Below are 25,635 nucleotides of genomic sequence, written 5' to 3' on the forward strand. Positions count from 1 at the left end.
TAGTTAATATTAGTTTTCACCTAGCTTTATACATAGATTTCCTAAACGAACGCACATTTGAATGACTTATATTAACAGTAGTTTGATATTTAAGTACTTTTCTGATTATTTTATTTAGTTTAGTAAACACATAATCAATGGCCTTTCGTTTAAGTGTAGACATTATTTTTTGTCGATTTAAAATATTTTTAGAAGTGGCCGGATGATTGTGATCATTTTTTTGTGAAATTATTAAATCAAGTTTCTCACCAATGATTGCTGTTACGTTACATTTACGATTTGTACATCTGAAGTGAAAAGTTTGGTCTATCAATTGTTTATTTTCACTTAGCTTATATCCCTGTATCAGTACACATCGTCTTCCTCGTTTTGTTACAAATATATCATCTATGGAGTTCATGGTAAGAATATTTACTTTAGCACTTGTGTACTTGTGTACTTGTGTACTCGACAAGCGATTACGGACTGATTGTCTGATATGGACTTATAGTGAAATAAATATGGATAGGTACGTATTGCATTTTGTTACACTATTAATACAACTTTGGAAATTACAGATAAATAGATTTTCGATATTTTCGTAACGTCTGTGATTACGCTTTTTATAGCTTTCTACTATAATATTTATTATCGTAGGAAGTCCCCAATGTGGTTATTATTATCGTGCTCGTGTAATGTACTACGGTAGTAACCGCTCCGCTTTTTTTTTTACTTAGCTTCGCGCCACTACCGTCGCGCTGGGTTAAAGGTATATACAAATATACAGTATATACTTAGCTATATATGTTACCTATATTATTTTGATATATATGTATATTTGTATATATATATATTATGGAGGTATGTACATATCTTATATACTTTTTTAAACAAAGGAATATACATTTTACATTTTAGTGCCCAAACGTGTTGCAGCCAATTTGTAAATATGGCCCAATTATGATAAATACTAGTTCCAATATTACGTCCATTTTATATTATTGTTAAACCATTTTTAATGGCCATTATCCTTGGTACAAATATTTTAATAACTAAGAATTTAACCATTCGAATTTTTAATTATGTAAATCAACTGAATTTCTCATTTGAAAAAAACAGAAGCTTGTATCGCCATTCAAGTATTACAAACAAATTGAAGAATTAAAAAAATTGTCTGATAGTAGGTAAATTTAAAAAAAATCCAAAACGAAATTTGAATAATCCATTATTAAAGGAAAAAATAGTGTTGAGCATGCTTGGTGTATCATTCTCTATATAGTTAATAATTATAATAATGTTTCTATTTAAAATATTAAACTTCTATAAGAATCTAGGCTATATCTAATAGCAAGTGAAAAAATTGATATTTATATTACCTTCTATGAAACCCAAAACAGCAAAATGCAACAGGTATATTATTTATAATATTTTTATTCACAAATTCATAATTTTACATTTAAAATAAGTAGTCGACTAATTAGTTTTTTAATAACATTTTCGTTATAATATATAAACATAAACTATAATAATTTATATTGTAACTGCTTGTACAGTGTATACAATATATATTTACTAAATCATAATTTTTTACATTAATTGTAACATTAAGGTTTTAAGCTATAAGCAATAACTTTTAAATAATAATTTATATTGACGTTAACTAAACTATTTGAAGTTTATATTATGTGCACCGTGTATTCACTATCACGATTAAAGCGAAAACATGAAAGGTTACTTATTACATTAAGTCACAATAATAATGACGGACTAAAAAAAATTATATTATCAATCATAGTTTTTCCCTCTTTAAATAACATATAATATTTATTGTGTTAAAAATATAAGAATTTATAAAAACTAAAACTCATTATTTTATTATTATTTATTTATTACGGGCAGTGAGCCCAATATAATGTACAAAAATATATAAATTCAACCTAAGTGGGTGTTTCAGTTACCCAACTTTACAAGTAGCAATTTTATAGAGATAATAGTAATAATAAAAAACACACGATATAGTATATAATGAGACATATATATTAAAATTTTTAGGTACATAATAGTAATAATACAATTTTTTTTTTAATATCTAATAAACAAGTGAGGGTGCTCATTGCCAAGGCAAATCATAAAATAATTAGTGTATTAGATATCTTTACAACACAACTATACAAATTAGTAATTACTTTAAAAGTAACAAATAAAATTGAATTTATAAAGGTGATGCATTTCAATCCGATTATACATTCGATTATTTGAACAATTTCATTAAAGTATGTTATAAAATAAAATATATTTATACAAGAACATTTATACAATATATAAGTGTAGAAAAAAGTAAGATAAACATATACCTACATACTAATTATTAACTTCCGAAAAAATAATATAAATGTTGTGAATGGTATTTGACAATTATATAATAATATATAATATCAGGTATACGTACTAAGAACTTTTACTAAATTAATTTTTAGAACTTGGAGGATTGTAACTTAAATTAATGTTTTCTATAGCTAATTTTTTTGCTTTCCTATTTAAATAAAATTTTGCTATAAAATATATTAAAAAAACTATTATTATGACAACTAAATATTTGTTTGTGTATATAAATTCATACGTTTTATCTACAATAAGCGAATTTATTAACATATCTTGTTGGTCTAATTGTTTATTTATTGTATTGAACGCATCTTTATTAAATTTAATATTTTTTATTTCATCGAAGTGGATAGGTTTGGGATAGGCCTGATTAGAAAAATTGAATACATTACAGCATGAATCATTTGTAAGAGATAAGTCTACTGGAATTGAGAAATATGTTTGATTTAATACTTGTTCAGTTTTTAGTACACCTTTCGAGGTGTAAGCAATACACCCAGACTTCAAGTATAACTTTCCAGAACTTTTAACTTTAATTTTTTGAGTGAAAGACTGTTTATTACAAATTATAGTAATTGTAGTGGGTTTTTCACATACGAAAAACCAATGATTTTTGAAAAATGAGGGATACCAAATTTCTGTTTTGAATTCAGAGATATAAGTATCACATTGAGGTGGTTTAGTTAAAGAATTTTTTAGTAATTCTGTTACACATGTGGGGTCCGTGTCACAATTATGTATAATTTCATTAAATCCACAAACAAATATTTTATCCACTACTTTACAGTTATTTAAATCTGGCCATATAAAATATTTGGTCATTATTTTGTCCATTAACAAATACATAGAATTTTTAGTCATATGCATTTTAAATAATCAATATCGTTATTGACATAATAAATAAAATTTTTGTCAACGTTAGTCCCATGATATTGTACATTTTCCAAAACGATATTGCTGGTTAGAGTTTTAAGAAAAGTTAAATTTTTCGACTTAGATTTTTTTTATTCGATCACTTATTGGCACAGTTCTTAGTCTGTTTTCATAATTTACAATAAAGTTATCAATTTCTGAATCAGAGTCTATATATATATATTGTCGTGTATGCACTTTTCAGTGATACACCTCTACCGACACTTGAGTAACCAAAAGACCATAAATTAACCGGTTACAGTTTGGCTCTCTAGACGTCGATATCGCTACCTTACTGTTTGGCCTTTCAATCCTCAACGACCATAAATTAACCGGTTTCAGATCAGATTTAAAGCGTACGTAGAATCGTGTGGCTACTCAAATAAAACATATCATTTTCGGGTCGGAAACACTTTTATTAAAATATAAAACAAACATAAATAATTCAATAATTATTTAAAATACTTAGTCTATACCACGACTGCCGAATTACTCGTACAATAGTAGTACCCACGTCATCGCCGTAATACCAGCGACAACGGGACTCCGTGTGCCTTCGCGTACGGCGGTGTTATATAGTAATATAATTATTGCTGCCTCAGCACATCTTGTTTCATTGGCCTGACCTATGTCAACAATTTATAATATAATGTTCCCACCTATGTTATGTGTGCATTATAGTGACGACTGTTTACAATATACGACAATATATATACTATAGTATATACTCAATACATACTGTAGTTTATACGTATATATAGTATAGTAAATACTCTATACATACTATATAGTATATACCTATATATAGTAGTACCGTTTATTTAAATATATATTACTTCACATTCTTTATTTTTTTTTTTTATTTTATATATTATGTGGGATAGAACATTTTTTTTATCCTCACGACTTATACCTTCATCATAGTTTTTCAAGTCTTGAGTATCTAACTTCCAGTAACCTAAAAACATCATCTCAATTTCACCTTCTATTATGTTGTATGGTTGAAATTCTCTTGATTTCAACAGTTTTTTTTTATCAAAATTTCCAATTATAGTAAATAAACCGTTGGAATATATCTATAAGTCAAATCATACACCATACTATCATGTTTATAATTTGATGATGCGTTTTCAATTACCGGAAAGTTTAATTTATTGATTGTGTAAGTTTTTAACGTCCCACCCAACTGAGACGGTTGAATTGTAATAATTATATTGTTTATTTTTTCAATTTTTTGTAATACATTGGTAATTTTACTACAGTAGTTTGAGCATTTAAACTTATTTATCTGTTCCTCGTATTCTACTAATGTATATTTTATGTATACAAATTGTTTAATACATTGAAGCTGATATTGTTTATCTTTTATGTTTAAAATTCTAATCTCGTCATATTTTTTTCTTAATAGACCCAAATATTTTTCATTTATCGCATTTTTGTACATTTTTATATTATTATCTTTTAAATAATCATTATCGTTATTAACATAATAAATATAATTTTTGTCAACGTTAGTGCCATGATATTGTACATTTTCCAAAACGATATTGCTGGTTAAGTTATCAATTTCTGAATCAAAGTCTATATATTTATATATATACTATAGTATATACTCTATACATACTGTAGTATATATAGTATAGTAAATACTCTATACATACTATAGTATATACCTATATATAGTAGTACTGTTTATTTATATATATATATTACCTGACATCCTTTATTTTTTTATTTATTTTATATATTATGTGGGATAGAACATTTTTTTTATCCTCACGACTTATACCTTCATCATAGTTTTTCAAGTCTTGAGTATCTAACTTCCAGTAACCTAAAAACATCATCTCAATTTCACCTTCTATTATGTTGTATGGTTGAAACTCTTTTGATTTCAACAGTTTTTTTTTATCAAAATTTCAAATTCTGGTAAATAAACCGTTGGAATATGTCCAATCATACACCATACTATCATGTTTATAATTTGATGATGCGTTTTCAATTACCGGAAAGTTTAATTTATTGATTGTGTAAGTTTTTATTAGACACCGAGATACTACATTTCAGTAAGACTTGCTTGATATATATAAAAAAAAAAATACTATGATTTTTTAAATCCATGCATTATATTTTTCAGAAGACGCTCAATCGTGGTATCTACTTAATGAAGATGAAGTGCATTGGAGGAAAAAATGTTACAAAGATTTCAATGGGAGACTTTAACAAAAAAAATCCTGTTGGGAAAATATTGGAAATATTAAAAAAATATATCCTGTTGGGAAAATACCTATAAATATATCAAATAAAATACATTTTTTTTTTTATTTCAAATAATATTCTTCACCAATAGAATATTAGGTAACACTCTATTATATTATTATCATTATTAAAATCATCTGAAAGATTATTATTATTATTATAAATATTATTATTGAATTAAAATATATTTCTAACCAATTTATGTAATTAAACATAATAATAATAATAATAATTATTATTATTATTATTATATAGTGTGGAGGCTATGTATAAATAAAACATTTCTGCTAAGATTCCTATAAAAAAAAATATATATATATATATATATATATAGTTATACTTTGAAAAATATTATTTAGAAATAATATAATATGTATGCCTAAATATAAAATAAAATGTTTTTTATTTGAAACAATCTTATACCTATGTTCAGCATATCAGATAATTCTAATAAGTGTAGAATACTTATATATATATATATATATGCATATTATACTTATATTTTTTTTTCTATCAGATACCTAATATGTATTATTATTATTATAATTAATATATAACCTTAAAATAAAAATAAATTGAAACTCATTTCTATATATGTATATATTTTTTTTTTATTACAAGTTAAGCAGGAAATTATTGTTAAATATTTTTTTCTTAACCAGATTTATTATAGACTTTATTCGAAGTCTATAATAAACCGGCCATTAGTTTTTCCGCGAAAAATTAAAGATATAGGTAATTTTCCAATATTATATTCTTCAGCCTCTGCCTTTGTGATGGTGATGTATTTTGGCAAAAATATATTTATGACACCACCTGAAGTGTTGTCCATCAGCTGGCACGCTATGGACAGCCCATATTTTGTTACCACCTCCTTCATTGCCCGTATAACATAGGGCTCATCAACTACCAAGTCTCCAACTGATTTGTTCAAATTGATGGCTTGTTTTTGGAGAGATTTCAGGAACGCCATCTTACGATCTAATGTTTTAAAAAATAATTAAATAAATAAATCATTTACACACTTACAGGACGTTATATAGGATATTAGGTTAAATCGGGTATAATATAATATAATTATTTAACATGTGCTAAAATATTTTACAAAAAACAAACAAACTTAGATGCAGTTAATCCCCGTTTAGTGAAATTGTATAAAATATTTATAATAGAGTTTTTTTTTTCTTCTTATCCCCAGTACGTCCCTGTGTTATTATTTAACGCAACGTTAATTTTTTAGTATCTGACATAAAATAATTATTCATAGAAAATTAACTAATACGGGTTGAACTTCTAATTAGTATTATACGATGTGAGTGTATATAATAATAATAATAATAATAAATTAATGCCCCGCAATAAATAAATAAAACAAATAAAACTCACTTATTATATTATTTCGCGACTGGTGAAAACTTGACAATATACTGCTAATGTGAATGTCGGTGATGATGATGATGATGATAATGACGATGATAATGATTACGAATTTGAATCTAGGTAGTAAATATTACTATTTTAGTTACTATTATCTTATATAAAAAAGGATGTTTGTGTACAGAAAATTATATCTGTAAACCATATACGATATAATGTCATATAATATATAATAATATTAATAAATTATTAATACTATTATTATTGTACAATAAATTAAATAAGTAACTCACTTTATATAACGTGGTGTGGCTGATGATATAATAAAAATAAATCAGTGCAGGTTGTTCACGTATTTGGTTGACGAAGACGACTGAATTATAATTCACTGCAATTTAATTAACTTAATGGCAGCAGAGACACTTACACCCCACCACCCCCCTTGATCACGCTATATTCGACCGCAACGATCCTTGTGCGTGTGAAAATGATCCTGCATTGCCATACTTTGACGGGCGGGCGGAACAATGACACCCCATTGCCCGATAAATATTATTAGCAATTCAACAAAAATTGCGGTGATTGCATACTTTTTTTCACGATTCGTTGTCTTATGCATGTGGGATCAAATGCCATACATGCCGAGTGCCGACTCACCGCATATATATATATATATACATATATATATCGATAATATTAGTGCTGATGAATGATGATCGAACAGTGCAATATGCATTGTTTATGCATTACCACGCGATTATGGCACTATGTTGTATGTGTATGTATAGATGTAAACATTTTCGTTCAAATAAAAAACTCTACGACTGTATATAATATAATATGTATGTGTTTATTCATTAAAATATAATATTATATAGAAAAATTAAACATTATAATATCATATAAAATCAAAAACAAATATTATTCTACGAATTATTTATAAGCCATTTGCGCAATGCATAAACTCTATGATATGTACATTGTGTGCGATCTAAGTCCATGTGATATATACAGCACGGAGATCCTAGGTCATAGTTTTCAACACGATTGTGAGAATAGTTAATATTATAATTAATAGAATTATTATTATTATTATTATTATCATCGTAATTATCGTCAGTAGATGACATATAAAGTTGATCCGGCTGATTTAATCGAGGGCAGTCGTGATCCACGCCCAAATCGATGACATCGACTTCCGGAATGAAATCTTGTATAATCTTACGTTTTTCCGCGCCTTTGACGTAGACACATTTGAAATGTAATGATTTTAAAATTCTTTCGATTTGTGAATATTCCACGTCACCGCAACCCAATGAAAGCTGATGATAGTTACGATACAACCACATATTCACCGCTTTACTTTTAGCCGTACATGGTGTTTGATTGCGTTTGAAAATATAATGTTGACTACATCGTCATTTTTGTTAGGTGTGTTCATATTTGGATTTTTGAGGGGATCGCCCTCTGATAGCCCTGTTCCCTCTGGCCGCCGGCGGGCTGGACCGGCGGTTGCATTTTCATGCCTAGGTTAGATGCCTGGAGTCGGCCTGCTCCGGACAGTTGAAAGTCTCTTAGCGCCGGACAAGTGTCCGGTCGGGCGAGGTCACCACGTCAAGGTGGACTTTCGTCGACCCCGTCAATATCTACAGTTCAGCGCAAATCGACGAAAACAAATACTGCTAAAAAATCGTCGAGATCAAAAAAAAACTAATTTTACCCAATCGCGCTCTTTATGATTTCGAAATTGTTAAATACGCTAAATTTAAGAAAATACGTCATTTCAGAAGTGTATATTGCATAGACAGGTTATCCGCCGCAGGATCTAATCACAAGGAAAGCGCGGTCGTTAACCTCGACTTTGAAAAAAAAAAAAAAACCTAATCACACGGAAAGCGCGGTCGTTAACATCGACTTTGAAAAAAATAAAGGCACGCATTGGGTGTGTTATAAAAAAATCGGGAAATCAGTTTTTTATTACGACAGCTACGGTGACCTTCGTCCGCCGCCGCAACTAGTGAAGTATTTCAAAGGCTGCGTCATCGAATATAATTACGAACGTCATCAAGCATACAATACTTTCAACTGCGGACATTTATGTTTGAAATTTTTAACCGACAAGCAATAATTATAATATTATTATTATTATTATTAAGATATATATATATATATATATATATAATATTATCGTCAACAACATGCCATCACAGACACTATCACTGTGCGGAAACAGCTCGGAATTAGAATGCCATTTTTTCCCACCCATAGAAGTGGGCGACAAATCTGAAATCGGACTTCTAAGCATGCAGACATATAATTCTATACCTAACGTCGAGACCGGGTGCGATACTATGCATATTATTCACGGTGAACTCGTCAGTTAGTATGTATAGAGTTTATACTTTAGTATGTATAGGTATATACTATAGTATATATAGGTATATACTGTGGTATATGTATATATACATATATATGCGCTTGGGGGGGTCCACGATTCACGTTACAACATTGAAAGTATACTTATAAATTATAACTCCGGGCTACAGATCGGGCCATAGTGTGTCGTGGGTGCCAAAGTCCAAATGTGGGTTGAGCTGGTCGCCCGCAGGTCCTCTTCAGGTCGTTGTCAGCCCTCGAGTTCCACTATCGACCACCGACTATGACTCTTCATTCTTGACCATCCAACTATCAACCGCCGACCATATTCTATCGACTACCTCACTGTAGACTCTATCATAACTGACTCCCGCCAGGCGTCCCGGTTGGTTATTTACACGATGTGAGCTAAACATCGCGTCAGCATAATATATATTTCATATATATATACACATTTCATTTTTGTCATTATTAACACTCAGCATATTAGCCGTGCTCAACGTAGGGAGTAATGTACGATGTCGATTACGATCATCGTTACAGAGTATATACTTAAGTATATATATATATATATAGACTCTGATTCAGAAATTGATAACTTTATTGGAAATTATGAAAACAGACTAAGAACTGTGCCAATGAGTGATCGAATAAAAAAAAATTGACGGGTCAGCGATGTTTTCTTATACAAACTATTGATGTGCTGCTGTCCACCGAATTCCGCACGGTGCATTCAACCGCCGGCCAGGGATATAGGAAAAATAGTCGACTAGGCATAATATAATATATAATATATATAATATTCTTTAATATTTTTATAAGCGTCGGGTGGACAACATGGATATTGGTATAATAGTTCGGTGATACTTATCGGGCCGTTTTCCGGCCGAACCCAGGTGTCTTTCGGATTTTTTTTATATGTTTTAAGTTGTTCATTTTTTCCCCCAGCATCCGAATCACCTTCGATGTGTACATTACGGCTTTGTGGTCGGCAGGAAACGTCCCACGACACCTCGCCATCGCACCCAGCCAGTAGTCCCCTTTCGGTTTGTCCCATATATCTTTGCGCCTGTAACATTTTATAAAATATTTAATTTACAACAAGTACTTATTCTATCTACACATTGTTCGTACGTGCACAGTTTGTACATACGATGCATTTTTCTATATGATTCTTTATTATTTTGCTTATCATGATACATGCCACAGGTCGAACAGATAATATTACTTGTTGTCTCATTCGGCTCTAATAAATTAATTATCATATTTTTACAAAAATTATAACCGTAATTGTTTGTAGATAAATACAATTTTTTATAATCTATATTTAATAGTTGGTTGAAAGACCAATAAGCTAGTTTCATATTTATGTTTAACACACGTGAAAAATTATTTAATTCAACGCTATTAGTTATGTCATTAATATTACTTATAATGTCATCATGTTCGTTACGTAAATTAAAAATTTTTTTATTGAATATTTTATTATACAATATGCTTTTCCTATTTAAAAAATTATGTCTGAGTATTAATATATACTTCCATAAAACGTACTGATAAATATTGATGTCTATCAAGTAATCGTCCATCTTCTCGGAAGCCTCCAATGCGATAGAGGACTCTGCCGCCCGAAGATAGGTATCGCAATATGTTTCGCCAATCCCCTGGCCCGAGATCGACTGCTCGAGATACCCGACGAAGTCCACGTCGTCCGTCTTTGCTCCAAAATGTGCCTCGAATGAGGAAGGAGCACCGGCAACAGTTCGAGGAGTATCCACAGATGTGACTGATGTGGACGTGGTCGTCGTGGGAACTGATGATATAATAGTGGCTGGGGGGGGTATCGATCAATAAGGCTGTCCAGTTCTCGCAAACATGCTTGAACTCCCCCAACTCCACTCGGCACAATGACTCTGGAAACATATCTATGGATTCCTGATACAAACTTAGAAGCCATTGCACGTCCAAGTTGGTTAAGTCCTTCATCATACTCTTCCTCATGCGTTGGTATAGTGTGGTCATCGTCACTGAACTCAAAATCATAATTTTGTCCCATACTGTCTGTATCCTCGGGTCCATCCATTGCTTCGGGTGAATGACGGTCTCCAACACCGTACGCGGACATATTATGAATATTATAAATATTAGAGTTATTACCGGAAATTCGTTCGTCTGTGTCGGAAACAAGATTTCTAAGAAACTCAAAAGGTCCATTTCGTTGTCCAAATTCATTTTTAGATTCGTTTGAGTCCATGCTTTCAGATCCACTAAATTGATCGTCATTAGAGTCTCTCGAACTGAGGGAGTCTCCACTGCTTCCGGTATAGGGGACGCTGAAGGAGAACGCTTGACTCGTTTGTTCTTCGTTGTTGCTGCGCGGTCGGCCTTCCGTTTTTGTAATCCACTTGTGGATTGTTCGACCGGTGAATCCATGTTTACGTTTTCGGTTGTTTTGCATATGAAAGACATAATATACTTAAGTCGTTTGTGAGAATCCGGAGCTTTTTAGGGCTCCGTAAACCACCCACGACAAAAGGGGAGCACTTTTGTCGCGACCTGTGAGCCGCACCGCGTGATGACCCGAGGGCCAAGTCGGTGGAGCTCACAGGCTTTGTACACGCAACGACAACTAAATGCCGAGGATTTAATTAATTTAGGGGAAATGATATCAAAATAATAATAAGTATGACGCGAAGGTTATGAACGAGATATATTGGCACATGGCAATTACAAAATCATATATAATTTGTCGCATGTTTTCCCGGCCCACGGGAGGCGACGCACCATATCACTCATGGTGGGTCCTCGCAGGGTTACCGGGAAAACGTGCTGGTAAAGGGGGAACAGGGGAAAGTAGGTATATTACGACTTGATGAGCGTGCAGCATGCATGGTCGATGTTGACAGCTGTCGGCCGCCGCCCGGGCCCTCGTGGTGGACTTAGCCCATCATGGTGGATGACTATAGGCGTCGAAAATGTTGATGGCAGTTGGTGTATATTCAAGAAGTCCGTTGGTGGGTCGAAAAGGCCTGTGTGCCGCGTGGTTCCTGGGTGGTTGTGTCGATTGTCGAACAGACGGGTAAAAGGTCTCGACCGAGCAGGTGTGGAGCCACCAGTACCAGCCAGGTAGAGCGTAGGTGAAAAAGTGTATTGAGACGGAGACCCGGCGACGGCGGTGGTCTTATGCCGGCGGCGGAGCTTTTTTGTGTTGAGTGGGGCAGGTCAGTGTCGTCATATTGCGGGAATACATTAGATTTTTGGGGTGTACAGTATTGTTCCGCCGGTGCGGTGCCACCGGACGCGACGAAAGCGCCGATGGCAACGGGGGCCGTGTGTGGCGACATGTGGACACCGTACACTGCGGGTTTGTGGGGGCCAGGGGACAATTATTACATAATACTGCGGTCACTTCTGCATTAGCGCGCGATAATCATAATAATATATAATTAAGGTGTGCTCATTAGTGGCAATATGGGTACAGGTATGTTGGTGATATAATAATATTAATGCAAAAAATGCTGTGACGTTACACGTTATACAATGTACTCGTACCAAGCTTTGTGAAATACACTGTAGCGCTATGTTACTTTCTGAGAGTATAATAACTGACTAAAGACTTAGCACTAATAGACCCTATTTATATAAAACGAAACAATGGTTGTTATTGTTGAAAAACAATACTTAGATAAAAGGTAATCGATAAACTATTAATATTATCATGAAATTGGATAAATGAATTTGGACAACGAAATGGACCTTTTGAGTTTCTTAGAAATCTTGTTTCCGCCACAGACAAACGAATTTCCGGTAATAACTCTAATATTTATAATATTCATAATATGTCCGCGTACGGTGTTGGAGACCGTCATTCACCCGAAGCAATGGATGGACCCGAGGATACAGACAGTATGGGACAAAATTATGATTTTGAGTTCAGTGACGATGACCACACTATACCAACGCATGAGGAAGAGTATGAGGAAGGACTTAACCAACTTGGACGTGCAATGGCTTCTAAGTTTGTATCAGGAATCCATAGATATGTTTCCAGAGTTATTGTGCCGAGTGGAGTTGGGGGAGTTCAAGCATGTTTGCGAGAACTGGACAGCCTTATTGATCGATACCCCCCCAGCCACTATTATATCATCAGTTCCCACGACGACCACGTCCACATCAGTCACATCTGTGGATACTCCTCGAACTGTTGCCGGTGCTCCTTCCTCATTCGAGGCACATTTTGGAGCAAAGACGGACGACGTGGACTTCGTCGGGTATCTCGAGCAGTCGATCTCGGGCCAGGGGATTGGCGAAACATATTGCGATACCTATCTTCGGGTGGCAGAGTCCTCTATCGCATTGGAGGCTTCCGAGAAGATGGACGATTACTTGATAGACATCAATATTTATCAGTACGTTTTATGGAAGTATATATTAATACTCAGACATAATTTTTTAAATAGGAAAAGCATATTGTATAATAAAATATTCAATAAAAAAATTTTTAATTTACGTAACGAACATGATGACATTATAAGTAATATTAATGACATAACTAATAGCGTTGAATTAAATAATTTTTCACGTGTGTTAAACATAAATATGAAACTAGCTTATTGGTCTTTCAACCAACTATTAAATATAGATTATAAAAAATTGTATTTATCTACAAACAATTACGGTTATAATTTTTGTAAAAATATGATAATTAATTTATTAGAGCCGAATGAGACAACAAGTAATATTATCTGTTCGACCTGTGGCATGTATCATGATAAGCAAAATAATAAAGAATCATATAGAAAAATGCATCGTATGTACAAACTGTGCACGTACGAACAATGTGTAGATAGAATAAGTACTTGTTGTAAATTAAATATTTTATAAAATGTTACAGGCGCAAAGATATATGGGACAAACCGAAAGGGGACTACTGGCTGGGTGCGACGGCGAGTTGTCGTGGGACGTTTCCTGCCGACCACAAAGCCGTAATGTACACATCGAAGGTGATTCGGATGCTGGGGGAAAAAATGAACAACTTAAAACATATAAAAAAAATCCGAAAGACACCTGGGTTCGGCCGGAAAACGGCCCGATAAGTATCACCGAACTATTATACCAATATCCATGTTGTCCACCCGACGCTTATAAAAATATTAAAGAATATTATATGAATACAAATTTAAATTATCTTTGCGCCAAGGACAAATACGTAGATAGGGATATTGAATTATGGCTTATTAAACTTATGCATTGGTCTCTTAAAGATTACGATAATTATTATAAAGATGATAAGGTGCACCCTTACTTTAATGCATACAATAGATCGTTTGATCATGTTTATTATTCAATCGAAGAGTCTGTTCGTATTGCAAATGAATTACTATTATACCAATTTGATAATGACAGAGATAATGTATTATATTTTCTAACAGATTTACTAAATATATTAGATAAAAAAATTCCCAAATGTAATACTTTGGCAATATTAGCGCCTCCGAATGCTGGTAAAAACTACTTTTTTGATGCCGTCGCTTCATTTTTTATTAATTACGGCTGTCTCGGCACGGCTAACAAAACAAATAATTTTGCTTTTATGGAAGCGGCGGGCAAACGATTAGTACTTTGGAACGAGCCTAATTACGAGAGTCATCACGTTAACGAGTTAAAAGCGTTATTAGGTGAATTCTTGTCGGGTGAGTGTTAAATACAAAGGTGATCAAGCCTTACAAGGTCCTCCTATAATAATACTTACAAATGATAATTTGTCTGTATTTGGTATGACGGCCTTCCAATCTCGTATTAAATTATATAATTGGCAGAGTGCACCTTTTCTTAGAAACTATGATAAAAAAATTAATCCTATGTTTATTTTAAGACTATTTGAATTGTATAACTTATCTATCATGTAATATTAAATAAAAAAAAAAAAATATATATAATAATTTTTATTTATTTAATCAAACATAAATGAATTAACAGTGTGTAAATTGGTTATATCTTCCTCTTCCTCTGGTACTATTGATTGCGCTGCACGTCTGTGTAATACATCGACAATGGACTGCGGTCTCAATAATGGACGACTATCAGTTGTTGTTGTAGTTTTTGTAGTCGTCTGCTCTAATTGCTATGCCGGTGAAATAAATTGATTGTCGAATGCACTTAACTCCTCGTAGTACATAGATTCTTTTGTTGTATTGTTTACAACCATGGGCGTGCTCTCCAATTCAATATGACATGTAGGAAAAGATGTATAAGTATACGGTAACCCGTATTCACATACAAGTTCAGTTTCTATATCCCACATACATTCGATATCAGTAAATTTGTCGGGTACGAACGTAGCATTAGTAGTAGTTAATTGAGGTACGGGACAAACTCCAATATGCAACGATGGTTGTATTTTTGCTGATATAGATGGGCGTAGTCCGTGCTTAATGTATTGTCCACATTCCAAAGGTTCTGTATACCGATTGAAGTCATCACTAAATATATTTCTCCATTTATCGTCATTTAATATTGCGTAATTATTTGACACATCGGCCGTGTAACTACCATCCAATTTATTAAGTGTAAATGCGTTTGGTAATGATATACTATTAGTGTCCTCAACTCGAAATTTCTCAACATTAGTACCTTTTAAATTAGTACGGCCTGCGAACACTGATGACCAAGGCATAGTTAAATATGAAATCGTTGGTTTGTATGTATAATCGATAATAGTAGAACCAATTACGGCACTTGCGTCTTTTTTTGTTATAAATTTCTGTATATCTTGCCATCCTATTTGACCGTTGTTTTGAGCTGAATTTGCATACATAGTATAATACGATGGGAACTGCATAGGTAAGTTCATAAAAGAACACGGCAATGTGGCTCCAACAGACCAATTAGGTTTTAACCAATCGTCAGCCTTAGTACCGTACATAGCGCTTATAACTTTTTTCATAAATTTGTCATCGATAGCTGTACAAGCAGAGGGTACCATAGGGTTAGTAGCAGTGGCAAACTCGTAAACAGTATTAAAACCTCGTGTTTTGTTTACAAGTCCGTGAGCATATTGTACGAATTTATTTTGATTTAATGTGGCCAAATTACTTGTAGATGCGTTTGTTTCGAAGGCCGTACGAGGATTTCTCATTACGACTTTACATGACACTTGTAATACTTTTACTCCACGAATATTAGAAACTATATTTTTCAACTCTGAGGGAGACATATAAAAATACGGTTTATCCACGGGTAAATACATCAGAGATGTTGTTCCCATACGTTCTGCAGTAAAAGTTCCAAATTGGAGCTGAACACTTGCCAAACCGTAACTAATAATAGAATGATTTTTTCTAAAAACCATTGTATATCCTGTTGACTTATGAATTGGCCTAGGTATGACAGCATTTTCAAGACTAGGATTCCCAGTATCTGGATCATCAGCTGTTTGACGCCCCGTACCAGGTAATTTCGTCTTCTTGGAACTACTGCCACTTCCCTGGGCCGAGTCATTACCTCTTTTATCAGGTGTTGTCGAATTAACGCTCATTGATATCGGTGATAAAGTATCACGTGATGAGTTTGGATTGATACCACCGTCGTAATTCCAATCCAAATCGCTATCAGTGTCAAAATCGTAATCGTCGGGAACAACAAATGTTTCCCCCTCCTCCTCTTGATTGATATCGGGTTCAACAACGACTTCCTCTCCTAAAACAGAAGGCGGTAAATTACGACGTGCCCTTGCGATATTATACTGACGGATAGAATATAATTTCTGTCCTTTATTTAACGCATTCCAATTTGGACGTTGTGGAGGAGGGGGGCCCAAAGTTCGAAATGCCATTACCTGATAATGATGGTCTTCGTCTGCTTTTTTTCTTATCAAACCAATTGATGTGCTCTTTGTCAGTTGTCGGCGGTGGATATATTGCCTTGTTATGTCCAAATGGCCAACTGATTGTCTCAGCTAGTGTTTCCAAATGTTCCTTAACATTCAAACCACTTGCTAGTATGGAAGTACCTAATGGTTGACTGCTTAGACATTCCCTCCATGCAGCGTCTTTAGCTTTATCGTCCAACGCAGCAATCTCAAACAGCTGTGTATTACCAGTGTTACCAGCATTATGATAATCCACGTCGTGCTCTAACGCCACCCAATCTAAACAATTATCTGGGAGGCTATTAAAATTACTATTACCGTCTTTGTCAACTACCCGATTTCCTGGTCCAACGAATTGCGTTTGTGGCAACGTAATGCCGCCATTTTTATAATTAGTATTTTTTTTCCGTTGATATTTCTCACGGACGCCATCGAATTCACTGTCGGTAATCCACGTCCCTGCTAGTTCCATGATAATCACATACTAACTTGATATATATGAAATAACATATGTTCACTGATAAGGGAAATATGCCGAGCTGGATGCTTGCTCAAATATATTGAAAATATATTTTAGCAACTACATCAACAACAACAAACTGACCTTGGGAGCAACCGAATATATTATATATTTATATATGTATACGTTGTTATATTGTTACATAACATTGCATTCATATTATTGTACGTTACTTGTATTATTGTGAAATAAGATTTCTATACCTATTATTACTATACACATATACACTGTCAAAATCATTGTATAATCTAATACTATAAAATCGCAAGAATAACAGCTGATCTATAGGGAATTCATGGAGGATCTCATGGTTGAATAAATTAAACACCGCTCCGTTTCCCCAGTCCGACGGACCGATCTCGTCGATTCCCTATAGCGCGGCCAATCGCGTACCTTCGCAGCGGCGGCGGCGGTCGGTTTTTAAACGTTTTCGAAAAACGTTACGCTTTTTACGCTGTTTTTCGACTTTTAGACATTTTCACATATAGTTCGTTTGTTTTAAAAGCCGCGTGGTTTGTACGCGATATCGGTCCATAGCCATCGCAATCGACGCCAGCGTAGGTCGTTATTATCGCTTTTCGTTTCGTCTTTTCAATTGCCGTTTGTGCTCTATTTGTTAAGTTTATTTCTTTTGAACCCCGTGAATACGCGGTTTGTACACTTAAAAATTCGCGTTCACGAAATGTCAGTCGGTCTTCGTTCCAACGCACAAGTGCACAATTAATATATACTGTTTTTTTTTGTTTTGTTTTTGATTCAATAAATATTGCATTATGTGATTGTAGACGTATTGTTTGGTCCTTAATAACGTAGCTGGTATATTGCTTAACGTAAACACAATTAAATGTATTATTAAACACAAATAAATGTATTATTCAAGCATACATAATAACGGTCAGATAAGTGAATAAAATACAATTAAAGTTTAAACAGTGTGTAGAATTATGATACATAGAATTATATACGATTACATCGACGTATATCGAATATATTGGTTTACGTCGCTCCGTAGACACACAGCTTAATTGTTGAAGTTTTGACCGTGATATGCATCACAAACTGTGGCTCGATAGGTTAGGCGTAGGTTCCCCTAACATAGGATGATAGGTAGGTCCGGGATCGAAACCGTCGTAGCTCTGTTCGGGCGGCAACCGACTGTACCGTGCAATCTATGGCACGGCCGCCCGTAAAATGACTTTTTTGCATTTTTTTTCACGTTATATTTCATAAATAATATAATAATATACATGTTAATTTTACATTATATGACTGTATATTATAATATATTATGTACCTATATGTTATTTAAATTATTAGGAATTTAACACATATTATTTTCTTTAAATTGTCTTTATTTTTCGTAAGTTATTTCGAATGTTGTGTGATTGGGTTTTTGGAAAATACTATTTTTTCTCTTCACTTATAGCAGCTATACATACTAGACTTATTTTCTGCAGCACATTGTTCGCTATCCGACTAAGTCGGATAGCCTACCTAGCTGACGAACTTTAAAGTTAATAGATTTTGACTTGATATGACTGACTTTCTAGACACTCCAACACGGTTTTCGACTTTACACTTTTTACATAAGAAAAAGTACCGGACATGCGACGGCACATACCTACCATTCAATCCGCCGTAGACGGATTGCTCATTTTGGTTTCGTCTTAGACGGTGATGACTGACTTCCTTAACACTTAAACATGCAGGTTTTTGCATTTTTTTTTTTTTTTTTTGATATAATTATATATACATTACAAGTACATGTTTATATGTATTGTATTGGTTAATATAATATTATGTATCTATATGTTATTTTTTTTATGAATTATAATAAATAGGTACATTATATTATATTTGTTTGTATTTATATTGTATAGTTATAGTTTGTATTTTTCGCAAATTATTTCGTAAGTTGTGTGATAGAGTTTTCACTTATAGACGCCCATCGTCGGGTCTGCAATCCACCGCAGGTGGATTGCCTACTTGATATGCTGTAACACATTGTCCGCGATCTGACGAATTCGGATTGCCTACCTAGGTGGCTAATTGGATGTTAATCTATTTTGACTTGAGATGACTGACTTGCTAGACAATCCAACTCGGGTTTTGACTTTACACTTTTTACATAAGAAAGAGCACCGGACATGCGACGGCACATACCACTCTATCCGCCGCAAGTGGATTGCTTATTTTTGTTTTGTCTTAGATGGGTAATGACTGATTTGCTGGGCACTCTAACATGCAGATTTTCGAATAACCATTTTCTTACACGTATGAAAAAAGCACCGGACATACGCTGGGGGATAGTATCATCATTGAATTGCCGGTTTTCATGGGCCATGGGAGATTTCTAGACACTGAATCTTGACTTTCAAACGTTCCCACCTTCGAAACGAGACCGCTAAAGAGCCAGGCCATATCAGAAATTCTTATCACCTTCTAATGTATAAGTGCGACATTTATAATTCGAATGTGTCTCCAAAATTGGTTTTCACTTACAACTAACACGGTCAAGGGGACCAACTATTTTTTCGATTATTCACCTATACATTTGCCGAATTGGTGATTCGTTTACATACGCACCACCCACGTCGAAGAACGATTTATCCATAGTGTTTATGTATAATATAAAGTAACAAATAAAAAATTACTATTTGTTTGCGATCAAGCGTAAAAAATTACGATTATCGAGCGTCAGCGATTTGTTTTTTTTTTATTATTACGATTAATTTTTTTACGAACAGCTGTGACGTGTTGTAGTGTGTGCCTGTCAACGGTCGCGGCTTTAATGCGTACCTCACCACTGTTCACAGCATATTTACCGTCATTAAATTTCAAACCCATTTTTTATAAGCAGTCTGATGTTTACAGCTTCGCCGCGAAAATTAATTAACTTCCCGTTTTGATCGGTCAACGAAACTCGTACGAAATCAATCGTATTTGTTTTCAGTTTATACAACACACTATATTTAGGTATTTCAACTATTTTATAACCGGGTGGCACGATCGGATAAAATTCATGTATCGTATGCGATTGCCGTCCGTTGTTGAATGAGCCTAAAGCCAAGTTACATTCGACTTTTATCGTATTAACGTTCATAATTTTCACTACGCGATCGGACTCGTGTCTATGATTGCGTACCAAAATACGCTTATCGAAGCCTAATAACGACGCGATGCTATCTTCGACGTTTAAATCGATATCACTATTACAATGCATAGTACATTTCAATGTGCTGCTATTAGTCGACAAACTGAAATAATACACGCCGATGTCCTTTAAGAGTTCACGTATTTTAGTTTCTAAAACAATTAATTTTAATCTTAGTTATCTCGGACTGTTCGGCGTGAATAATATGCAGAGTATCGCACCCAGTCTCGACGTTAGGTATTGAATTATATGTTTGCATGCTTAGAAGTCCGATTTCAGATTTGTCACCAACATCTATAGGTGGGAAAAAATGACATTCTAATTCGGAGCTGTTTCCGCACAGTGATAGTGTCTGAGACGGCATGTTGTCGACGATAATATTACAATATATATATATATATATATATATATGTATATATTTTTTAATAATAATAATATAATTATTGTTTATCGGTTAAAAATGTCAAACATAAATATCCACAGTTGAACGTATTGTATGCTTGATGACGTTCATAATTATATTCAATAACACAGCCTTTGAAATACTTCACTTATTTTTTAGTTCCAAAAACACGGCTGACTGGCTGGGTTTAAATCAAAAAACCTCTTATAAAAGTTGAAGAGGAGAGTTGAATCTGTTAACGTATAGCACTAGATTTTTGATATTTTAGCTTATTATACCAATTATTTACAAATCAAAAAAGTGAAAACAAAAAACAAAAAATGCAAAACGATTTTATATATTTTGAAAATGAAATATCGAAAATCGAGTCCTCTAATTTTATATAAAATATTCATAACAAACTCTTCAAAAACATTTAAAACTAATTTCTATATAACATATAATATTTATTGTGTTAAAAATATAAGAATTTATAAAAACTAAAACTCATTATTTTATTATTATTTATTTATTACGGTCAGTGAGCCCAATATAATGTACAAAAATATATAAATTCAACCTAAGTGGGTGTTTCAGTTACCCAACTTTACAAGTAGCAATTTTATAGAGATAATAGTAATAATAAAAAACACACGATATAGTATATAATGAGACATATATATTAAAATTTTTAGGTACATAATAGTAATAATACAATTTTTTTTTTAATATCTAATAAACAAGTGAGGGTGCTCATTGCCAAAGCAAATCATAAAATAATTAGTGTATTAGATATCTTTACAACACAACTATACAAATTAGTAATTACTTTAAAAGTAACAAATAAAATTGAATTTATAAAGGTGATGCATTTCAATCCGATTATACATTCGATTATTTGAACAATTTCATTAAAGTATGTTATAAAATAAAATATATTTATACAAGAACATTTATACAATATATAAGTGTAGAAAAAAGTAAGATAAACATATACCTACATACTAATTATTAACTTCCGAAAAAATAATATAAATGTTGTGAATGGTATTTGACAATTATATAATAATATATAATATCAGGTATACGTACTAAGAACCTTTACTAAATTAATTTTTAGAACTTGGAGGATTGTAACTTAAATTAATGTTTTCTATAGCTAATTTTTTTGCTTTCCTATTTAAATAAAATTTTGCTATAAAATATATTAAAAAAACTATTATTATGACAACTAAATATTTGTTTGTGTATATAAATTCATACGTTTTATCTACAATAAGCGAATTTATTAACATATCTTGTTGGTCTAATTGTTTATTTATTGTATTGAACGCATCTTTATTAAATTTAATATTTTTTATTTCATCGAAGTGGATAGGTTTGGGATAGGCCTGATTAGAAAAATTGAATACATTACAGCATGAATCATTTGTAAGAGATAAGTCTACTGGAATTGAGAAATATGTTTGATTTAATACTTGTTCAGTTTTTAGTACACCTTACGAGGTGTAAGCAATACACCCAGACTTCAAGTATAACTTTCTAGAACTTTTAACTTTAATTTTTTGAGTGAAAGACTGTTTATTACAAATTATAGTAATTGTAGTGGGTTTTTCACATACGAAAAACCAATGATTTTTGAAAAATGAGGGATACCAAATTTCTGTTTTGAATTCAGAGATATAAGTATCACATTGAGGTGGTTTAGTTAAAGAATTTTTTAGTAATTCTGTTACACATGTGGGGTCCGTGTCACAATTATGTATAATTTCATTAAATCCACAAACAAATATTTTATCCACTACTTTACAGTTATTTAAATCTGGCCATATAAAATATTTGGTCATTATTTTGTCCATTAACAAATACATAGAATTTTTAGTCATATGCAGAAATTGACCATGTTCATTAATTGGAATGTAAATAGGTAATATGTAATAAACGTTGAAATTTTCTATAAGGCACAGAGGAAATTTTAAAGAAAAAATAAATCTGTCATTTATTGTGTGCATTTCAATACTTAATATTTTGAATATTTCTTGAATATTATCCTCATCAAATTTAACAGGGATTTTCAAATCATCCGGGAGTATACTCTGAATATTTTTTATTTCCGAAAGCAATTGGTCAGGTGTTATTATAAACGCATCTACTACATTATTCTGTACGTTAGAAATTACTCTTTGCGACCTACTAATAAACATGTCCAATTCAAATATAGTGTTTTCTAAAAGAGTTATCGAACTCAGAATAATGATTTTTCTGTCTTCCTTAGCTATCTCAATAATCAATTCGTTCACTTTTTTCTCGCCTTCTTTCATATTTGCATCAAATATTTTCTTATTTTCATTAAATGATGTAACGGAATCATTAAAATTAATTATTGTGCTTTTTAGTATAGATATCTGATCATGAACAATACGCATAACATCTTTCTCATTGTTTTCTAATTTATCGATCGTACTATCATATCTTCGTACATCGTCAGCATCGGCTACTCCAAACATCCATTTTAATGCCGTACCCCCAAACTCAATAGATCGCTTAACTTTTTTGTTATGTCTACCCATTTGTACAATTAAACCTATCTCGTTTTCCAATCTGTTCGCGTGTTTTTTTAACTGATACAAAGTTATAGAAATGTCTTTGAACGCAATTAGTTCAATTGAGTTTAACATTTGTCTAATATTGCTAAGACTGTTATTTAAAAATTTTAAATCCATATATGTGTTTACTGTCCAACTACTTCCGCAAGCTCTACCATTACCTATGAATTCGTACTGCAAGCCCGGGCTATCGCTGGTTGATGTTAATTCGAACAAGTCTTCTTCATGGTTACCAAACGTCGTAGAAATTTCTATGGTAAATAACAACAGCAGTATTTGATAAACGACCTTCTGAAAGTCCATTTTTTTTTTTACTTTTTTTCTTCTGTGTCCAATAATTATATTTGACGTACTATGATCGTATATCTACAACAATAAGATAAAGTAAATTTAGATCATGTGTAATAAGTATGAACAAATAATGATAATACAATAATATCAATAACACTAAGGTCATGATTACATTTTTTTAAACATACAATTTAATTTAATAATATGAAAATTTGTTGCATTTTTCTTTTTATATTTTTCAGTATATTTGGCTTTGTTTGTTTTACTTGTAAAAAATTAAATTTATTTATGAAAAACACCTCTAAAGAAAAACCTAGGAAATCTAGGTATAAGTACATAAAGAGTCACCAATTTCTATAAATCAGGCCCCAATTGTGGGATCGACATGTATAACAATTAATATTGAAATCAGAGTTTGGCATCATCGTTCGAATACAATTTTATTTAGATGATTATTTTGATAATATTTTATTCGAATAAAAAATTATTTTGATAATTATAATTTTACAATTATTCGAATAATTTGAAAACAATATTATCCGAATAACAAATGATTCGACTAATTTTTCATTCGAATAATTATCTAGATAATATTTTGCTCAACTCTGATTGAAGTACCAAAATTAATTAAGAATTGAATTTTAAAAAAAAATTGGTAAATAAAATCAATTTTCTTACCTGTTTCAATGTTTGAATTTTGCTTGACGAATGCTGTCGAATAACAAAGTCCGTTGATCTTTTAACTTAAAGTAGTAGAATGGCGTTATATGTTTATAAGAAACTATTCAAATAAACACGGAAAATAAAGGATTGTCGAAACACTGTGTATTATAACGTACAAAAAAATTGTTTATTCTATCTTGAAGGCTTGCATTCGATGGTGTACTATGAAGTACTGATCAGTAAAATGTATTCGATAACGCGCGGGATATTGAATATTGTTTGTTACAATGATATTATTATTATATTATAATTGATATTATATAGACTAATGTTGTATTGTATTATAATTAGTATATTATTTTCATAATATACTTATTAAGCATTCTAAATTATTCACTTTTTAATGCGTTTGATAATAACCAAATGTCTAATGACAAACGCAATTCTGGCTGTCAGATACTTTTATCTAATAAAATATCAATTAATATAATTACTTATATTTGGACATATAATTAAAAAATGATTATAGCATGATATTTCATCTTCATCGTAAAGATATCGTAGATAATTATAATATATAATTATCGTCCAATTAAGGAATCAAAAACATTCACATAATATATTATGAGTAACGCATTTTATCAAACAAATTAAACTATAGTTAATTTTTTATTTAACTACTTATGTTCTGTATACGATATATCTAAATATATTGATTTTACTCATTTAGTTTAGAAGTAGTTAAAGTGCGTGCGTGCGTGTGTTTTATTCCGTTTAAAAAAATTCGTTTTTTCTTTACTGTATGAAAATGGCTTTGCAAAATATTTTTTTGATATCAAATCGCTAAAATGTGTATGTTGTTAT

At 32.1% G+C, this 25,635-nt stretch overlaps 3 protein-coding genes, 1 long non-coding RNA gene and 2 pseudogenes across 4 annotated transcripts; 1 reads left to right on the plus strand and 5 right to left on the minus strand.

Annotated features, from left to right (window-relative positions):
• Positions 1–1,812: 1,812 nt before the first annotated feature.
• Positions 1,813–3,184, minus strand: LOC132937025 (uncharacterized). Its single transcript, XM_061003847.1, has one exon. The coding sequence runs from the start codon at positions 3,181–3,183 to the stop codon at positions 2,446–2,448; it is 738 nt and encodes a 245-aa protein (XP_060859830.1). The 5' UTR covers position 3,184; the 3' UTR covers positions 1,813–2,445.
• Positions 3,185–6,402: 3,218 nt separating this feature from the next.
• On the minus strand, positions 6,403–7,318 carry LOC132934547 (uncharacterized). The gene is made up of 3 exons (XR_009663040.1): positions 7,203–7,318; positions 6,919–7,028; positions 6,403–6,513 (listed from the first exon to the last, which is right to left on the minus strand). It is a non-coding gene; the product is annotated as an uncharacterized LOC132934547 (long non-coding RNA).
• Positions 7,319–10,084: 2,766 nt separating this feature from the next.
• Positions 10,085–11,743, minus strand: LOC132937778 (uncharacterized; annotated as a pseudogene).
• Positions 11,744–13,151: 1,408 nt separating this feature from the next.
• On the plus strand, positions 13,152–15,194 carry LOC132937794 (uncharacterized). Its single transcript, XM_061004401.1, is given in 3 exon segments — positions 13,152–13,694; positions 14,180–14,964; positions 14,966–15,194. Coding segments are annotated over 3 exon segments (1,542 nt in total). The 5' UTR covers positions 13,152–13,166.
• Positions 15,195–15,409: 215 nt separating this feature from the next.
• LOC132934593 (uncharacterized) lies at positions 15,410–16,534 on the minus strand. Its single transcript, XM_061000933.1, has one exon. The coding sequence runs from the start codon at positions 16,532–16,534 to the stop codon at positions 15,410–15,412; it is 1,125 nt and encodes a 374-aa protein (XP_060856916.1).
• A 5,554-nt stretch (positions 16,535–22,088) lies between these two features.
• On the minus strand, positions 22,089–25,058 carry LOC132936220 (uncharacterized; annotated as a pseudogene).
• Between the last annotated feature and the right edge of the window lie 577 nt (positions 25,059–25,635).

Source organism: Metopolophium dirhodum, chromosome 1 (genome assembly GCF_019925205.1).
Source record: "Metopolophium dirhodum isolate CAU chromosome 1, ASM1992520v1, whole genome shotgun sequence".
In the NCBI taxonomy this organism is placed as follows: domain Eukaryota; kingdom Metazoa; phylum Arthropoda; class Insecta; order Hemiptera; family Aphididae; genus Metopolophium; species Metopolophium dirhodum.